This window comes from Pseudopipra pipra, chromosome Z (assembly GCF_036250125.1).
Source record: "Pseudopipra pipra isolate bDixPip1 chromosome Z, bDixPip1.hap1, whole genome shotgun sequence".
Lineage (NCBI taxonomy): Eukaryota > Metazoa > Chordata > Aves > Passeriformes > Pipridae > Pseudopipra > Pseudopipra pipra.
In genome coordinates this window covers 68,032,984-68,051,938 of record NC_087581.1, presented here as the reverse complement: position 1 = coordinate 68,051,938, position 18,955 = coordinate 68,032,984, and the positions used below count along the sequence as shown (strand labels likewise).

Here is an 18,955-nt window from a genome sequence, read left to right as displayed (position 1 = left end):
ACATCCTCGTAGGCAAACTCAGGAAGTGTGAACAGTATGAGAGGACAGTGAGGTGGATTAAGAACTGGCTGAACGCAGATCCCAGAATGTCATAATCAGTGGTACGGGGTCTTGTTGGAGGCCTGTCACTAGTGGTGTCCCCCAAGGTTCAGTACTGGGCCGAGTATTGTTTAACTTGTTCATCAGTGACTTGGATGAAGAGGCAGATGCCTCCTCAGAAAGTTCGCTGGTAATACAAAGCTGGGAGGAGTGGCCAGTACCCCAGAGGGCTGTGCAGCCCTTCAGGAGGACCTCGACAGGTTGGAGAGCTGGGCAGAGAATAACCTGAAATTCGAGTAAAGGCAAATGCAGGGTCCTGCACCTGGTTGGGGGCCAACCTGCTGGAGGCTGGAGCAGAGGACCTTCTGTAGTCCCTTTCAACCTGAACCATTCTGTGTGTCAGTGATCCTGTGAAACCTAAGGATAATGTATATTAAATTACAGACTAAGTGTGTAGATAATGTGCATTTTTATCTTTTACAAGATAAAAAAATAGATCTGTAACCACAGATTTTTCTCACATGCTCATTTGGTGAATTCATTGGATTATTGACAGCCTAGCGCACACTAATGTGATCCGTTTTTTTTTTGCCCAGAAAACATGAGAATGTCACTACATTTTGACGGATATTTGCTTTCGCTTTCTTAGTTTTTCAGACCTTGCTCTTCTAAAATAGCAGGTCACAGTTTTTAAGCTTACTAATCCTTGTCCTTATCAGTTTTTTGGACTACATGCTCTGTTTTATTCAGAAGCTGCCTTTCACTGGTAATTAAGAGGCAAATGAATTAATAGGTGGTTTGAAAATAGCATAAATGCCAATTACACTTACTACTTAAAACTCAGGGTTTTTTTGTAGTGGAATTGCTTTTTTCAAATGGATTTGAAAAGTCTTTACACTTAACAAGGAAAAAATATGCTGGTATAAACCAGCACATATGTACATCTACGCAGCTGTGTAAGGTGAGAAAATATCTGAAGTGTGTAGAGATTTCAGACTGAAATAAGGATCTTCAAATACTCTCGCTGTTGTTTTTTAGTGGGCTAAAAAGAAGCATATTTGTGTGAATGAGTTGTGAAAAATCACTGAAAAAAGATATAGGAATTTTTAAGTCAATTTAGTTTCTGAAATAAAGTTTCCATATCTCTTGAAGGAGTATTTTTTATTAACATTCATTATGCTATATAAATGGCATATTTCTATGGATATATTTATGGATCTAGATCTTGAATAGTATTAGCATAAATTTATTTTGGTTACATTAGTTGTTCGATCCTTGTATGGGAGAGTGACTTAAGGGTTCAACTTGATGATCAGTGTAGGTCTCTTCCAACTTTGAATATTCTGTGGAATCTGTGAAATACAATTTTATTTTTATATTTTACATTAATTTAGTTTTTTAGCACGAGCTTTTTTCTTTGCTGAAGTCGATTTGGAGTTGTTTTAATTCAAGTATGAACCCTTGGTTTTTGTATTGGAGAAAGCTCTCTCATGAAGTTGGCCAGTACCAGCCTTAGATTTTGACCTGTTTGGCAGAACTGGTTGGCCTTGACCTCTCTTGAAAGAGTGTGTGAAGTAAATATTAGTAAATAACTCATCTTTTATTTATTTATTTATTTATTTATTTATTTATTTATTTATTTATTTATTTATTCCAATTTTATTTTCTCTTTAGGGGGATCACTGAAGCTCGTTTTGTTTATGTCTTTGTTCTTGGCATAGTCTTCACTGGCACTAAAGATTTACTAAAGTCACAGGTTATTTCTGCAGACTCCAGCATGAAGAGCACAGGATTGTGGGAAGTATATAGCGGATTGGTTCTACTAGCAGCCCTTCTATTTAGACCTCACAATTTACCAGTCTTGGTGTTTTGCCTGCTGATTCAGACAATGATGACAAAATACATTTGGAGACCTTTGAAATTTGATGCGGCACAGATTACTATCATGCACTACTGGTTTGGCCAAGCTTTCTTCTATTTTCAGGTAAGCTGAATACTCTCCGTGCTGCAGAGGTGGGAGCTGGAATAGTTTTTCAAAGAAATATTGCCCATTGTAAATAAAATACTAACTAGATATTAGGGTGGAAGAGTTTACTGAGTTCTCAGAAGGGTTTAATTTCTAATTTTGTTTTATTAATGTTTTGGTTTTAGAACCAAGGAAAGATGCATACCTTGATGTCTAAGCCTCAAAACAGATTTCCAAAAGTGTTGCAAGGATCAGATACCTATACCAGCATGATTTTGGTCTGTTAATGGGCCTCATAAATACTACTCAGGTGATAATTCATTAAAAAATATTATCTGAGTTGATTAATACCGAGAAAAGGCAGATGGCTATTTGTCACTGATTCTTGAGCATTACAAGCCTTTGGTTGCATCAAAATAGATATACATACAGTTTAAGACTGTGGCATGTAGTATCTCTCAAATCAGAACTAGTTTTCTTTGTTATTTTATCAAATTGTATCTTCTTTCCTGAGGAGCCTTACTGATTTCAATAACATAGTTGTCTGCATTGCAAATAAAGTTGAAATTCCACAAAAGCGTTCCTTAGCGTGGAAGGAAAGGAATTTTAGCATTGGACAGGATCTTTCTTCTTCTAGTAGCATTGGAAACAGTGTAGCAGGCTATCTAAAGTTTCTGAGGTTAGGAATCAAGTTTTTTCTGGTTTAGGAGGAGAGGTTTTCTGATTTGTTGCGAAAGTTCAAGGTGAGGCCTGTGTTACCTTTGCTTCTAAGGCATGGCTGGGGATGTTAAAACTGTGGTCAAGCTTAGGGTATGTCCTGCTCCGTATCTACAGACTGAGGATTGGCTTGACTTTGCTCTGGGAGTACATGTGCAGATAGCATATTGCTGATGCAGGTAAGATCGTTGTGGTTCTTCCCTTCCTACCCAGTTTTCCTGCTCGGAGGATGTAACATTTACTGGTTGAATGGCTTTTGCACGCTTTGAATGTTACTGTTCAGCAGTCAGCTTTGATTATGGTCTTCTGAGAGCAGCTCTTAGTGTGGCTGGCAGGAGGCTGAAGAGAGGGCCCTCTCAGTGAGGCACCAAGTGAAAACAGCTGCCAGAAATTTAATGGTGGGTAGGCTGGGAAGACTGGGAAGAAAATCCAAGTTATGGAAAAGGGACAATAAAGAATGCTATGAATATTTTTGTAAAGCAATCCATTTTCAGTGATGCTGAATTCTTGGTACACTTGGCTGAGAATTTCAAAGAACCATGAAATTACAGGAGAGTTGAGGCTGGAAGATGCCTCTGGAGATCATTCAGCCCAACCTCCCTCCGTCTAAGAGCAGGTCAAATAGATCAGGTTGGTCTGGACTATGTCCACTCCCTATTTTAAATATCTGAAAGGATGAAGACTCTGCAAGCTCTCAGGGCAGTTGGTCCCAGTGCTTGACCAGCCTAGCTATTGAAAAAGCTTTTCTTGATGTTTAAACAGAACTTCTTGTATTTCAGTTTGTGTGTGTTGTTTTTTATCCTTTTGCTAGTCACTCTTGAGTGAGTTAAAAGGTCAGAGTCTGACTGCATTTTCTGTACTACCCCCTCATCAGGTATTTATACACATTGTTATGATCCCTGCTGAGCTTTTTTCTCTTGAGAGTAAACATACCCAGCTCTTCTAAATAGTTGTTTGTATTACAGATGCTTTCTTCCCATCATCAGTTTTGTGTAATGCTTCAGTGGACTTTTTCCACTACACCCATGGCTTTCTTGTGGTGGCAAGCTCAGAACTGAACCCAGGCACCCATATGGTGATATAGCTTAGTAGAAGGAATAGAGTATCTCCCTCAACCAGCTAGTGAGGCTCTCCTTAATGTAGTCTCAGGTGCTGTAGGTCTTTGCATAAAGGGCAGATGACTGGGTCATCTCTTCCAGGTTTCTTTCCATACAGTTAGTTCCCAGTGTGAGGAAAGGCATAGTTTTATTCCTCCCCACGTGTTGGATTTGATATTTCCCTTTGCTGAACTTCACGAATTTCTTGTCAGTCCATTTCTCTAGTCAGTCAGGATGTCTCTGAGTGGCAGCAGGCCCATTTGCAGACCCATCTGCTGTATCAACCACTCCTCCCAGTTATGTATTGTGTGCAAACTTCCTGAGGGGACACTGTGCCCCATCGTCCAGGTAATTAGTGAAGATGTTAAACAGTATCAGCCCCACTGTCAGTCCTTGTGGTTCATTGCTAGTGATTGGCCTCCAAGTGGACTTCGTGCTGCTGATGGCAACCCTGTGAACTCAGCATTTGATCAATTGGAAGTCCACCTGACTGTCCACTTTCCTAGCCTGGACTGCATCAGTTTGTCCATGGGGATGTGATGAGAGACGGTCTTAAAAGCTCTTGTGAGGGGAAAGTACATTAGATACATGTAGCCCATGTATGTGCAACCATGGCATGATGGAATAGATAATAAGGACTTCTTGAAAAAATAGTTTTGTTGTGGAAGTGTAATGTAGCAGGCTAAATTTTGTGTCTTTTCTGATCTAAGTGATGCCAAAAATTTGGGAATAACTTTTCTGGAAGAATTTACCTGAACTTTGGAACAGCTGTACACCTTTTCCAGAAATGAACTATTAGAGCTGTCAGGAGCTTGATATGTCTTTCCATTTGACATATGCCAAATTTTCATCTTTCCATATGCCAAAGGAGTTTTTCTACACCAATAAAACTGTATTTATGCAAGACCAGTAGATGGTAACAGATCTGATAGCACGTGCTATGGTTTTTTAGTGGTCTTAAACTGGTGTTAGTGGGAAGATGGAAATTTATTTTAAGATTTTTATTTTTCATTATTAATACTTTGCACCTTCCAATACCCTTGCAATTGAGGATTTCTTTGGTTTTTAGAAGGCAGAAAGAAGCGATTTTCATTTTACTTGGCTACAGATTGTGTTCTTGGATATCCTGCAGTTTCAGAGCATCCTCCCAGGCCCCATCACACTGCTGGAAATTTTGGCATTTCCTCTAGAAGTGTTTCCTTTGGAAATAATAATTTCCAGTGTGATACAGATTTCAACAAACTTTAGGATATTTTAAAAATTAGCTCTGACAAGGAAATTTCTTGCTCATAGACTGCTGCTGAATTGCAGTATCCAAACCTCAGAAATGAGAAATTCTCCATTGCTTTGTTGTGAGCCAGATTTCTGGGTGGGTCTTTTTGCATCTCCTGTAAGACCTGGTGAATAACTTGGGTGATAGTTACTTATCAAAACTTCTGGTAGAAGCAGACCAAAGCTTTTGCCCCCATGTTGTTTACCACGTTGCCTTATATGAAATAGAGCAGACCCAGATAAGAAGCTGCCTTTTTGTGTCCCATCACATGCCTGTAAATTCCAGCTTTGAAGAGAGATTTGACATCATTGGCATAAGTGAAACCTGGTGGGATGAGACCTGTGACTGGAGTGCCCTGTTGGTTGGTTCCAGGCTCTTCAGGAGGGACAGGCAGGGCAGAAGAGGCAGAAGGGTGGCACTGTGTGTAGTAGAAAGGTCAGGATGATGGAGCTCACAGTTGGCAGTGGCACAGTTGGGAACCTCTGGGTAAGAATCAAGGGGCAAACAAATGATGCAAAAGTCATTGTGGGAGTCTGCCACAGACCTCCCAGACAGGATGATGCTGCTGATGAATTACTCTTTGAGGGACTAAGGGACACTTCCAAGTCAACTACCCCTGTCCTTAGGGGGGACTTCAACTTGCCAGAAATTAACTGGGAGCATCACACAGCTGGTACAACTAGTGGGATTCTGCAGGACTCCATCTTAGGCCCTGTGCTCTTCAGCATCTTCATAAATGGTTCAAACTCAGGACTGGAAGGGATACTGAACAAGTCTGCAGATGACACAAAACTGGGTGGAGCTGTTCACTCCTTTGGAGGCAGGGAGGCCCTGCAGAGAAACCTGGACAAATCAGGACTAGGCAATCACCAACCATATGAAGTTCAATGAGGGGAAGTGCTGATTCTGCACCTGGGATGGGGCAACCCTGGATGTTCATACAGACTGGGGAATGAGAGGCTGGAAAGCAGCACCACGGAAAGGGCCCTGGGGGTCCTGGTCTGTGGCAAGTTGAGTCTGAGTCAGCAGTGCCCTGGCAGCCAGGAGGGCCAACCCTGTCCTGGGAGCATCAGGCAAAGCATCACCAGCCCATCAAGGGAGGGGATTGTCCTGCTCTGCTCTGACCTGGGGCAGCCTCACCTTTGAATATTGTGGCAGTTTGGGGCACCACAATACAGGAAGGATATGAAGCTGTTAGAGAGTGTCCAAAGGAGGGCAGTGAAGATGGTGAAGGGCCTTGAGGGGAAGCCGTGTGAGGAGCAGCTGAGGGCACTTGGTGTGTTCAGCTGGAGAAGAGGAGACTGAGGAGAGAGCTCATTGCAGTTACAACTTCCTTGGGAGGGGAAGAGGAGGGGCAGACATTGATCTCTGCTCTGTGGTGACCAGTGACAGGACCTGAGGGAATGGCCTGAAGTTGTGTCAGGGGAGGTTTAGGTTGATATTAGAAAAAGATTCTTCCCCCAGAGGGTGGTTGGGCACTGAACAGGCTCCCCAGGGCAGTGGTCACAGCACCAAGCCTGACAGAGTTCAAGAGGTGTTTGGATGATACTCTCAGGCACATGGTGTGACTCTTGGGGATGGTCCTGTGCAGAGTTAAGGTTGGACTCCATGGTCCTTGTGGGTCCCTTCCAACTCAGTGTATTCTGTGACTGTGTGATTAAGCAACAGCTTAGCAAAAATTCTGAAAAGTTCTTAACTCTCTTTAGCATAGGACTTTTTATAAATGTATCCATTTTAGAACATGCCAACAGTCTTTTACAAAAAATTACTTTTTGTGTCTGTCTACTAAGGTGTGTGTGTGCAGTCACCATTCCCAAGACTGATTAAAATGACAAACAAATTGTAGTAGAAGAGAAAGAAGAATTGTGATTGGGACCTACTTCTCTATTTTCTCTCTTTATCTCTATTTCTCTTTTTTTTTTTTTTTCTATTTTCAGAACATCTTAGAGATGTTTCAGAAATAGAGAAATCAATTCTGCTAAGGGAAAAAGTGCTTCTAAGAGTCCAGACAGATGGGATTTTCTTTCACACCCCCTGTTCCTTAGAGAACAAGTTTTCAGTTGTCTTTTAAAAGTGTTGTAAGTACATTTACATTAGATGCCCTTTTTAGGATGGAGATTAAGAGTTTGACCAAAACACCAGTCTTTGGATGTTACCTTTGTTCTTTTATTCTCTGACAAAAAAACTGCTCTGAAGGCATGGAAAGAAACAAATTAAATCATACAAGGCTTAGAGGGACAGGTTTTTTTGCTGTTCACAATTGAAAGCAGTTATCTGATGTGCAAAATATTAGCAGAGAAAAGCAGAATGGTTGAGCTGGTCGTTCATAAAATTACAGAGGTAACAAAGGCCCCTCAGAATCTGATTAATGCTCTCTCTTCATTTGGTAAATTTCTCTCAATTTATTCTCAGAATAGCTTTTCCAGTCTGGGACTGTAGATCCAAGAATAGAAGAAGCTTCCTCCAGAAATTATGTTTGATTTCATGACCTTTTTACATTGTTTTGCTCAGTATGCAGCATTCTGATCTGCACTACCAGGTAAAATTAAAAAGCTCACAACCTTAAAAACCCTCACTGCCTATTAATTGGGATTTTTTTATATATATACTTTTAAGTTTCTTGTTCCCTTTCCTTTGAGTTCAGAATGACTTGTTGCAAGGGAAAAACTGCTCAGTTTGTGTAGCTTAAAGTCAGGATTGAAGTGTCTTATTGTTTTATTAGTGACACATTAATTATCTGACAATTATATGTGGATAATTAACTGTTAGTTACTGAACTGTAGATGCAGGATCCATATGAGATATACAACAGGTGAACGTTTACCAGTTTCTGCACCATTTTCTATACCTATTTTGGGAAAAAAATCTATCCCCTGCACTGGGACTTCCCTCTCCCAAGCATATAGAGGTAACCTCCCCTTCAGGTGTGTTCCAAACAGTCTCTTCTCATGGCAATGCAGTTTTCCTGTTTGCTCAGACCTCTTGTGACAAATGCAGGCAGTCAAACTTTAAGTATTTATTGTATATCTCAGAAGTACCATGGGCAAATGACCTTGGGTGAAGCCATAGGTAATTTCATGTGGTTATGTACGTTTTCCAGCTTTTCCTTAACTGGGTGATGAAAGGTGGAACTCTGAAAGTACCCATGCTGGTTTAGTAACAGATTTTAATTGTTGGAATAAGCCATTTAATCTTTTACCTTGTGGGAAACCCAGGAAGGTCTTTGCTTGGTGAAGGCTTACAGATCCCCTCTTTAGTTCTGTGCCTTCCAGTGAAGTGACAGTGTTCTTACTGAGTAAAGTGCAGCTGTCCCAGATTTAGCAGTTACCTGTCCTGTCCATGACCACGACCATGAGCACTGAGGTCTTACGTTTTGGATGACTGATTTTTGATGCTAGAATTCTAAGATGTGAAGAAAGCACAAATGTATTATTAAGTATTGTGTGCACTGCTGGCATAGATTTGAATTCTTCCCTGACTTTTTTTCCCCTCAAGTTTTGTGGTTCTTAGAGCTATCACTATGAAACTGACTGGGCTAAGAGTGGTGCTGGGGTTTTAATTTCCAGACAGGCATAAAGATCTAATGTACACATAAAAATGAGAGCAGGTTTATGGTTCAAGTACAAAAAATTGAAAACCACTGAAATTTGTTGTTGATGTCGATCAGATTGGATACTAAATTTAAACTCTGCTAGCTAAATGAGACAGGAGAAGAAAAATATAAACTAAATATGAAGCGCTTCCATCTGGAAATAGGAGAGAGATTTGGAAGACTGCTTTTTGCACATGTCTTGATGTGATTAGGAAGAGACTTCTTGCCCATGTTGCTGAGCCTTATTAAATCTTGGTAGACAAGGGGGTACGAAATGACAAAAGCAGTAACTCTGTCTTACTGAGCGTGGAATGGAAGAGCTGGCCCTTTGAATATGATACTGGCTAAAAATAGCCTTGTTCAGGATAGCATATTTAATGAATGAGGCAGTGTTCTTCCAAAAGAATACTGTAGGGTCCTTCAAGACTTTATGGAAGTAGAGCTGTGAAAATCCTAAGTGTACAGAGTAAGCAAGGTTCGTAGGAACAGATATTATTTTTCATTAACCAGCTGGTAAAACTGATGAACATGGGGTAAAAAATAAAGTGCATGGGTGTGGAAGCTAATTTTTGAATTTTGAATGTAAGTAGGAAAAAACACCCCAAATTAAGGGCAGGTTGAAAACAAATACTTTGATCTTACACTCAGTTTTGCATTCTATGCTTCATCTGTGTCAGGACCCTGATTGCATCTCTGTCTAGGAGTTTAGTTAGCAGAGTTCAGCATCGTCTCCTTCGTAGGCAGGACCTGTTGGGAAAAAAGCTAGAAGGGCCTGACACTACTTTCCTTTTTGGAACTGCTTTAATCTGATGCTTTACTGTCTGTGTTGTATCACAGCTGGGTAATCAGGTGTGTCTGTGCCTGTCTTGTACTTTCTTGATCCTGACCTAGACCTGGACCTGGTGGCTGGGCTTTTTGGCCTAATCTTGGACAGACCTGTAATCCCTGGATTGCATCTGGCCCTGATCACTGTCTCCAGATCCAGCCCTGACTTGGACATTGCCACTGCACAGTCCTGACTTACTGCTCTCACCTGCCTTGTTTTCATGCTCATTTCTCAGCTTACCTTCCCTTGCAGAACCAGCTGGTCTTTTCCATTCTCTCACAATTTGAACCTAAAACGCAAATTTATCGAACAGTCGTAACTTAAATGGGAAAACTACACATTATCTCATTTTTCCAGCCTTTTAGCAAGATTTTTGTGAATAGTGAGCCATGGAAAAGGTTGCTCACATAGGTACAATCTTCATGCTTGGAGGTTTTTAGAGATTGTCTGGATAAACTGCTGTGTTATTTATGTGGGACTGGGTAAAACCAATTTGTTTTTTAATCTTGTTTTAGTAAGTAGGGTCTTTGCTTTTTTAACACTTTGTGCAAAAGTTGAAGTTAAAAATACTCCAGTATTGTCAAAAATGTATTAAATTAATACATTTTGTCAGAATGCTTCTTATTTATTAAGATATTGCAAGCTCAAGAACCTCTTGATGAATTTTTCAATGAGCTCGAATGGTTGATTGTGTTCTCTTAAGCTCTTGAGTTGTCGTCCACATCTTGTCACTCATCAGTAACTTCTCAAAAGTATGCTGTATCTTTATCATTGCCACTTACCCTTCAAATGCAGTGAGAATAGAAACAAATGAGTTGATTGTTTCTAAACAGCTCCTAAAAAATCTATTTTGCAGCAAATATGTCTTAAAAATATTTTCATTACCTTGGATGAAAGCTTATAAATGAACAAAAATTCCACATGTTTATTTATTAGTGTGGGTTTGTTCCCATCCTTAGTGCAGTATATCTGCAGAACAAGAGAAGGAAAATACAGTCTCAAAACCTTTAAGACTTGTTTATACTCTCTGGTGCTTTTTATCATTGGAAGAAAACAGAATAGGTTTGTACATTTTTAGAATAATTTATATCTAATTCATCTTGCCTCTAGGTAAGGAGATGGACTGAGTGATGTTTTCAAATGGCTTGTAGCTTTCTCTTGTTATGATTTCAAAGCATTGTAGGGTAATTTACATTGGAGAGGACTCCAGAAGGCCCATAGTTCCATCCTGTTTTCAGAGCAATGTCAACTGTGAGGTTCAAACCAGATTGCTTGGGGTCTTGAAACCTGCAAGGGTCTGTCTGCAGACAGCAGAACCTTGGCATCCTGGGGAACCTCCTCATCCCACTACATGTGAGAAAGAGCAAGAATAAATGCAGTGCTGCAGTACATGTCACTGGTCCTGCAGATCAGGGCAAAAAGAGTTACTCCTCTTGGGGAGGCAGTGAGGGCAAGAAGAAACCAGGAAGGAACAGTGCTCTCCGCCCTTCTCCTCAACTCGCTGAGTTCCTTCTACACCGAGTTCACTCCCTCTGTCTTTGACTTCGTTTAAAATGATGTAGGTATAGAACAAGGTGGAGTAAACAGTGTTAAAGAGATGTTTCAGTTCTTCGTGGCATGAGCATGATCTCCTGATGTCTCAGCTTTTCTACTCTCCACACATCATGCAGAGAAGGAGGGAAGTGAAAAATAAGTTGTGGTGGGGAAAAGACCTGATGTTGTGGACAGGCACGGGGGAAAAGAAGGCAGGTTCTCTCCCTACCTGTCCCTGTCAAACCTTCGTTCATTGAGGAGCAGCACCCTGCCCTGCTTTCAAAGTGCTGCACTTGACCTTTCTGCTCTTCCCATGACCTCAGTCTATACCCCTTAAACCTGAGGAGTAGCCTTAATTTACAGCTTTCTTTTCCAATCTCATCTTACACGTTGTAGGGCACAGATACGCCTTTTCTTTAGCTGCTCATCATTAGTTATTCTTTGCTCTGTTCCTGTCATTGCTTAAAATTACACTGAATGCATAACAGTAATTTATTACACTGGTGCAGTGTAACAGTAATTTACTACAGTGGTGCATGATGAAAGACAAAATGAGGAAGACTGACGGTTATAAGTGAAGATTTTTATGCTGTATGATGTCTTTGTAAAATTCATACCTTACTGCCCTCTTTACAGCTTCAGACTCCCCTTACATGTTGAGGACATCTTCATGGTAGGATCCACGAGGACAGTGACTACTTATAATGAACTCTGAAGGGTTCTGTCAACATGGATGGCTTTCTCCTCTTAGATTTTAGAGCTGTTTCAGGAACAGTTTTTTTCTTTTTGCTGTCACTGGTGCCTGCTTAGTTATGTACCTGAAAAACTACCTTTTTCATGCGCTCTTGACTCTGTGGCAGATGTGTATATGATGATAGCACTCCTTTCCTGGGGTAACTGGCCATTCTGCCTTAATCACAGGGTGTATTTGCTGCTTTAGGTATTTGAGTAAAGTTAAATACTTGGGGATTTTCAGTCAAAAACAATTCCTTCAATTTTATATTATTCCTTGGTATTTAGTGGTTTTGATCACTGGAAAACTACATAAAATACACAAGTCTTGATACTTGAATTGCTGTATGTTCCTTCTTTTTTCGTTTACTAGGTTTTAAATGTCTTTTATTGATGATTCAGGCTATCTAGGCTGACTTTTGGTCCATTTCAGTGCAGTCTTTTGTGGTATAACACTTGGGTAGCAGAAACCTTTCTATATTTTCCTATCTTAATCTGTTTACATGCAGACACTTGTGCCATGGGACAGGCAGGTGGGCGATGTAATGTTCCATTACAGCTCTAAATTAGAGTCCTGTTGTCTCTAAGGGCAAGAAATATTTATTTCCTGGTGTAATTTTAGGCAGCAGTCCTAAAATCTTGTGTTTGAAGCATGTGTGATGAAAAATGCTTTTTTTCATTAGTGCAACTGAAATCAGAAAGTGTAGGCGCTTTCTTTAGATTATTTTTAATGTAATTTATTAAACAATAGTCATGTTTATTTGCAGACAAAATATGCAAAATAGCATGCTGTTTATGCCTTCATTAGTCTGTAAATCCTAAATAAAAGCATTTGTTTGGTATGCTGTTTTATTAAAATTCAGATGTAAAGAATACAGCTGTACTCTAAAGTGGCTTAAACAGTAAGTCTTTAAATGGCGCAACAATTAATATTATTCTAATGTATTCTAAATGTGTCTTTGGGGATATTTGAGTATTTGCAATTTTATCTCTATTTTCAGGGAAATTCAAATGGCATTGCTACTGTGGATGTTTCAGCAGGTTTTGTGGGACTAGAAAGCTATGTGGAGATACCAGCTATCTTCCTCACGGCGTTTGCAACATATGCGGGACCTTTTCTTTGGGCCATTCATCTGCTGTGCTACTTAAGTTCTGAAGTTAGCAGGTAATCATGCTTTGAACTAAAGTAGTGCTCCTCTGTATACTGCAGATATAAATACCATCCATAAAGTGTATGTTTTGTCAAAGAAATAGTTTTTGGTCATGTAATTTTTTTTTTTCCCTTGGAAGTTAGTTTTCTGTTAAGAAAATGCATGTTCTTTCTTAGGCATGAATTTGTATCACCTAACTCTTCCAGTTTCATTTTATTTGCAGAAGTTTTGTGCTGGGAATATGCATGTATGTTTCACTAATTTTTTTTCTCTGAATGCGTTCTCAGTTTGCTGTGCTAAATTACTTAAAATTTTATTACGTTTTGTTGTGACAGCATGTTCTGCCTGAAAACATTCTTCTCAGAACCTATTGAGTCAGAGACCCAAGAAAGACTTTTTAAAGGAATAGAATAGAATTCAGACTTAACTAACGTGGTGTTCTTTGAATGTCTGTCCTTCTTTGACATAGTGACATGTAACGTTTTATGAATAAACCATACTTACATTATCGTATGTTACTGGTTATTGCAGTCATTTGTAGATAAAATATTTGTGCTTTGGGTATCTTGTGTGGCAGATAAGTTAAAATGAGTTAGTGCTTCAGAGTTTTAAGAAGACAGTTGAGAAATGCCTGGTAATTTAAGAGCGTACATGTAAAATCAAATTGGACTCTCTAAAATTGTTTTTAACTCATCATTCAGGATACTCAAAGGGAGTGAGGCAGAATGTTAAAATAGACAGAGGAGTTGTGAGTTCTTTATTGTATCCTATCAATGCCAAAATTCAAAAACTTGATATATTTTCACAGAAATAACATTTGACAGTGACTAAATTCTTACTATCTCAGAGTCTTTTCTCTGTTATCTGTGGAATTGAAATGCATTTTTTTTTTATTGATGAAGAAAATGTCGCAGTAGGATTGGCAGGTGGGATTTTTAGGCAGTATTGAGTTTATCACAGGTTTTTGCCTTATGCATTGTCATCCTCTGTAAATCTCTGAGTCCCTTTTATCTACAGTTTCATCCAGTCTCATTGTGTCAGTGCTTTTTGGGTTTTTTTGACTTTCGTCTTCTGCTTGTTTGTTTTGGGCTATGCCTACACTGTGAACTTGTGTTGGCTGATGTGTGTTCATTAAAGGTGTAAGGAGATGGGATCCCCAGCTGATCCAGCTGCACTGTCTAGGGGGTTTTTGAGCCAGTAGGGACCTGTTCTAACTGACTAAATCCCTGCACAGTCACTGTGTTCCATCGTTCTGTATTAACAGGCACCTTTAACAGGTATTCACAGTGATTAATCTTTATTGGCTGATTTGTCTGTCTGCTATATTGCTCTCTAAAGATGTCTAGCAACTCTGCTTGGTTGCTGTGGAATTATGCACCCAGTGCTGGACCATTGTATTGCTCTAGTAATGCATACCTTAGTGTAGATTGAGACTCACTCTGAGTCTGGCCTGAGGCCAGCTAGCTTGAAGTCATTTTTGGTCTTACATAGATTGGTACGGTCTAAGTACTGGTGTTCTGGCTTCTGAAAGCCAACCTTTTCTCTGTTCATTCTGGTATTTTTTTTGCTTCAGGAGGAATAGATGGGGAATACACTAATTATTGATGTCTTGATCCTAAGAGACAAGAGATCCTTTTCTTGAATTTTCCTTACTGCCTGGTGACTTGACACCAGATTAAGTTTTAACTGTGACACTCCTCAGTTTAGCTTTAGTTACTCCTTTGCTCCATCAATACATTTTTCTAGTATCCAAGCTCTTCAAGTTTTCTCTGTTCTTTCAACTCTCTTTAAGAAGGGTGCTCATGTACATATAAAAAGTGCTGCCACTTGTCTTCTAGGAAATATGTAACCATGAACCCGGGTATTGCTTGCATTCTATTAATGTCCTGTTTTTCCCAATTCTTTTATACCTCTGCCATGCTTTTTTTAAAACAGTGCTGTATGGTTTCACTGTTCACAACCTTGTTCATGTTGTGTTGGGTTTTTTTTAGCAGGCCCACTTTCCATTCTTCACTATTACACTGTAGGTGCTTTGAAACTGACACTTTTTGCTTGTGCTTGGAGGACTCTGAGCACAGTAAACTGCTCATGCCATTGTCTAGGGAGGGAGGGGGAAAGAGTAAGAGTTCCCATAATTTAAAGAGCTGCAGTTTTAACGTTGTTTAAAACCTAGACTGCAGACTGTGATGAACACTAACATACAATGAAGAGAAAATGATACCATATAGCATGTTTTTTGAAAGCTCTTCTAACAAAATAATGAAAAACTTTCTGTAACAAAATCTTTATCTGTACTTGTTTAATATTGTTTCAAATAATATGCCTCTGTAGTAGTGTTGGTTGTTGTTCTGATGTTTTCTTGGTTGAATTTTTGCAGATTAAAAGCTCAGCTATTAGTGTTGCCAGGTACAGTGCTGGTTTAACCTGTGCTGAAGTGGGTAGCTATGGCCAATAATACCCACATCACTTATGTAAGTAGATTCCATTGAGCAGCTTGTGTCTGTAGCCATTTTTAAGATTCATTTGGGTCAATTGGTAAGGTTGTTTCCTCTATGAAACAGTGCACAAAAATGGACTGGAATCTCTAGCTGCTGGGACTTACTTAAATTGGTATGTTAATCTGCTCAAAACTTGGTCTGTATGCCTTTTATTTTACTCTTGTGCTTTGCCATTGCTGTCCAAATGATTGTCTCATTACCTTGTTGATATTCATGGGAACCAAAGCTGGAAATGCAGAAGGCAGAGGATCATTTGCTTCATGTGTTTTCTTAAATGTATGGGAGACTGAACTTCTTAAAAAAACTGCTAAATGCCATAGGATGTTCTTTATAAAAGCTTCTTGATAACTGTCTTATAAGCAATGTGCCTTGGTCAGTGAAATTCAAACCCTTTCCTTTTTAGTGTGGTCCTGAGAGCAAGATGAAGATCCTTTCCCCACTTCCTCCAGATGGGAAGGTCTAAAAGAATCAGCTGCCCTCCTTTGTGGAGCATGCTGAGTGGGTCCCATTATATTGCCACAGGATTGCCACAGGATTGTCATCAGGATTCCTGACCCATCCTGGTACAGTCTTAGATGAATGGATGTCCCCAGAACCACTCAGCAGTGCCATTCTTAGCAAAGAGCCTAGCATCCTGCAGGTTGACCTAGACAGGGAAAACTGACTTCAGGGCTATTTTTGTTTATTCCAGCTGCTTAGCAGAGCCCATGTAATTTACAGCTGCATCTGTTGTGTTGGCTTACCAGAGCTTCTTGATGAAGTTCTTTGAGGCTGAGTTCCATTGGGCATCACTGCCTAAGGGCAAGTACACATGTATACCTTTTCCACTTTCTTCATTTTGCATTTATGAAACCAGAGAATACTTGAGTCTGGAGTCTAGCCCTCCTGTCCAAAGGAAGGTCAGTTGTTTACTGGTGTTTAAGTGGAATTTGTTGTATATCAATTTATGTCCATTGACTTTCATCCTTTCACTGAGCACCAGTGAGAAGAGTCTCAGTACATCTTCTTCACCTCTGCCCATGAGACTTTTATGAATGGTGGTGAGAACCCTGCTGAGCTTACTCTACTGAAGGCTAAACAATCCCAGCTTTCTCAGCCTCCCACTATATGTCAGATGCTCCAATCCCTTAATCATCTTTGTGAGCTTTCAGTGGACTCACTTCAGTACACCCATGTCTGTCTTGTACTGGGGAGCCCACAACTGGATCCAGAACTCCAGACGAGATCTCACCACTGCTTAACAGAGAGGAAAGATCACCTTTCTCAATCTGCTGGCTCTGCTTTTCCAACTGCAGCCCTCGGTTGTTTCATGGGAACATTGCTTGCTCATGCTCAGCTTTTTGTCCAGCAAGAGTAACATATGCCCTCTGCCAAGCTGCTTTCCACATGGTCAGCCCCAGGCCTGTTCTGGTGCATGGGTTTACTTTTCCCCAGGTGCAGAATTTGGCATCTCCCTTTGTTGAACTTCTCGAGTTTCTTGTCAGTCCATTTCTGTAGCCTGTTGAGATGCCTCTGAGTGGCAGCAGACCGATCTGCAGACCCACCTCCTGAACAGAGCACTCCTCCCAGTTCTGTGTTGTGTGCAGACTGGCTGAGGGGACACTGTCCCATCACCCAGGTCATTAATGAAGACGTGAAATGGTATTGGCCCCAGTGTGACATCCTGTTGATCATTAGTGACTGGCCTCCAGGTGGACTTTGTGCCGTATCTCAATAATTTTCATTCCACCTGACTATCCACTTTTCCTAGCCTGGACTGCATCAGTTTGCCTGTGGGCATGCAGTGAGAGACATTAAGGTGGAAGTGCATTAGATACCTGTAGCTCATATATCTTTGGCCGGTATGGTAAGATGGAATAGAAGATAAGGAGGTTTTCAGATAATACATTTGCTTTGGAAATGTAGTTGGAAGTCCTTAAATAATTTGCTTCCATCTGATCAAACATGTGAAACTGTAAGATATTTTCCTCGTATGGAAAGGTAAATATGTTTCCAAAATAATTAAGTGGCATGTGATAGACACTAACATGGATATAACTGCCACTTTTAATCCTTCAGGCTCTCCTGAGAAACTTGGCAGCTTAAATGTGATGGGATTTTCACAGACAGAAATAGAAAGAAGAATTCTTTAGGTTCAGTCTCCATGGAAACTGTGCAATAACTCTTGAAACTGTTTTTGAGACAGGGAGTACTGATTAAACTGATGCCTGAACTTAACCAAGTGTTCTGTGTGTGACTTGCATAAATTCCAGGGAGCACCTCATTCATGTAAAGGATAGTTTTTACAGTGACTACTCTGTTGGTCTGATCTGAGGTAGAACTTTGTATTTTTGGATCCTTGACTAGAAAAGGGCCATGTTGTTGGATCATCTGACCTATATTATATGGCCTCACTGTGCAGTACACTCCAGATGGATTCAGTTTTCAAGTTCCTACCCAAACAAAATTGTTATGTGGGTGATGTTCACAGTGTTCTGTAATTACAACTCTTCAGCTAGGCACTGTGGTAGTTTTTAGATTACCTGCACATTGTAATCTGTGTTTTAATTGGTTTAATGAGTTAAGTGTCAGGGTGAACTGGTGGCTGTTTCCTAGCATTGAAGGCTGCATGCCTACTGGCTTTTCTTCCTCAGTGATAAAAGTTGTAACAGTGTTTTCATGTTAGTAAATGGCTTTCAGATGTTGAAAATGGAAGTTATGCCCAACAGGAGGGTGTTAATAGTTGCATAACTTTAATGTTATGCCTTGACTTTCTTAATGTGGGATTCCAGCACAGCAAACTTAAGTTTCACTGTGAATTCTTTTATAATACTATCTAAACACAACTAGGAAGGCATGCTAGCTAAAGGAATTTCAGCAGTTAATATCAGCTTTTGCCATTTTTAGCCTCATGTGTTTGATTCGTTGAGTCCCCCATTCACAATCCATGTTAATACATTAACCATTTTTCTTTCTGGCATAGGCTGGACGTGCAGTGAGTGTTTCAATATACTTTTTTTTGAGTCCTAGGCAGAAAGTGTAGCCCTCCTAAAGACAAAGGAATGATACAAACATTTTACACTGAACCCTTTGGTATTTTATACGAGTAGTATTTTATTCTTTGGGTTTCACTCCATTCTCTCTTCTTAGGTTAATTAAAGCTGAAAAAATGTTTACATCTAAGAATATACATTGCTGCATTCTCTAGAATGGTAATACTTTTTATCTATTGTGCTGCTAGCAGCCCCACTCTCTAAATAAATAAAAACAGTACAGAAGAAGTTATTTACTTGTTTGTTGATGTGCATGGAAATGTGGAAGTGATTTGATAAAGTTGGGCTGGGGTTTTATTGCCACAAGCTGGAAGAGTATTTCCTGAGATACTGTCATTGTAGAGGTAGCTGAAGATTCCTCTCAGACTTAGTTACTGCTCTTTGATGGATACCTCTTCATTTGTTCCTTTGTCATACTGGGGAGACACTATGAGGTTTCCATCAGGCATCCATGACTTTTAGCATTGAAAAGTATTTTCTTATTAGAAAGTGATCCAGC

General features: G+C 40.0%; 1 protein-coding gene across 8 annotated transcripts in view; it reads left to right on the top strand.

Annotated features, from left to right (window-relative positions):
* The window catches only part of PIGG (phosphatidylinositol glycan anchor biosynthesis class G (EMM blood group)), an 86,681-nt gene that overhangs the window by 43,137 nt on the left and 24,589 nt on the right, over positions 1-18,955 (top strand). For 3 of the 8 annotated variants that reach the window (XM_064642155.1, XM_064642156.1, XM_064642159.1), the window contains exons 11-12: positions 1,714-2,023; positions 12,777-12,940. In XM_064642155.1, coding sequence (XP_064498225.1) covers positions 1,714-2,023; positions 12,777-12,940 — 474 coding nt within the window. Of the gene's footprint in view, positions 1-1,713; positions 2,024-12,776; positions 12,941-13,261; positions 13,440-15,303; positions 16,316-18,955 lie in introns of those variants that run through there. The other 5 variants (XR_010426787.1, XM_064642158.1, XM_064642157.1 and 2 more) reach the window with 5 other exon arrangements.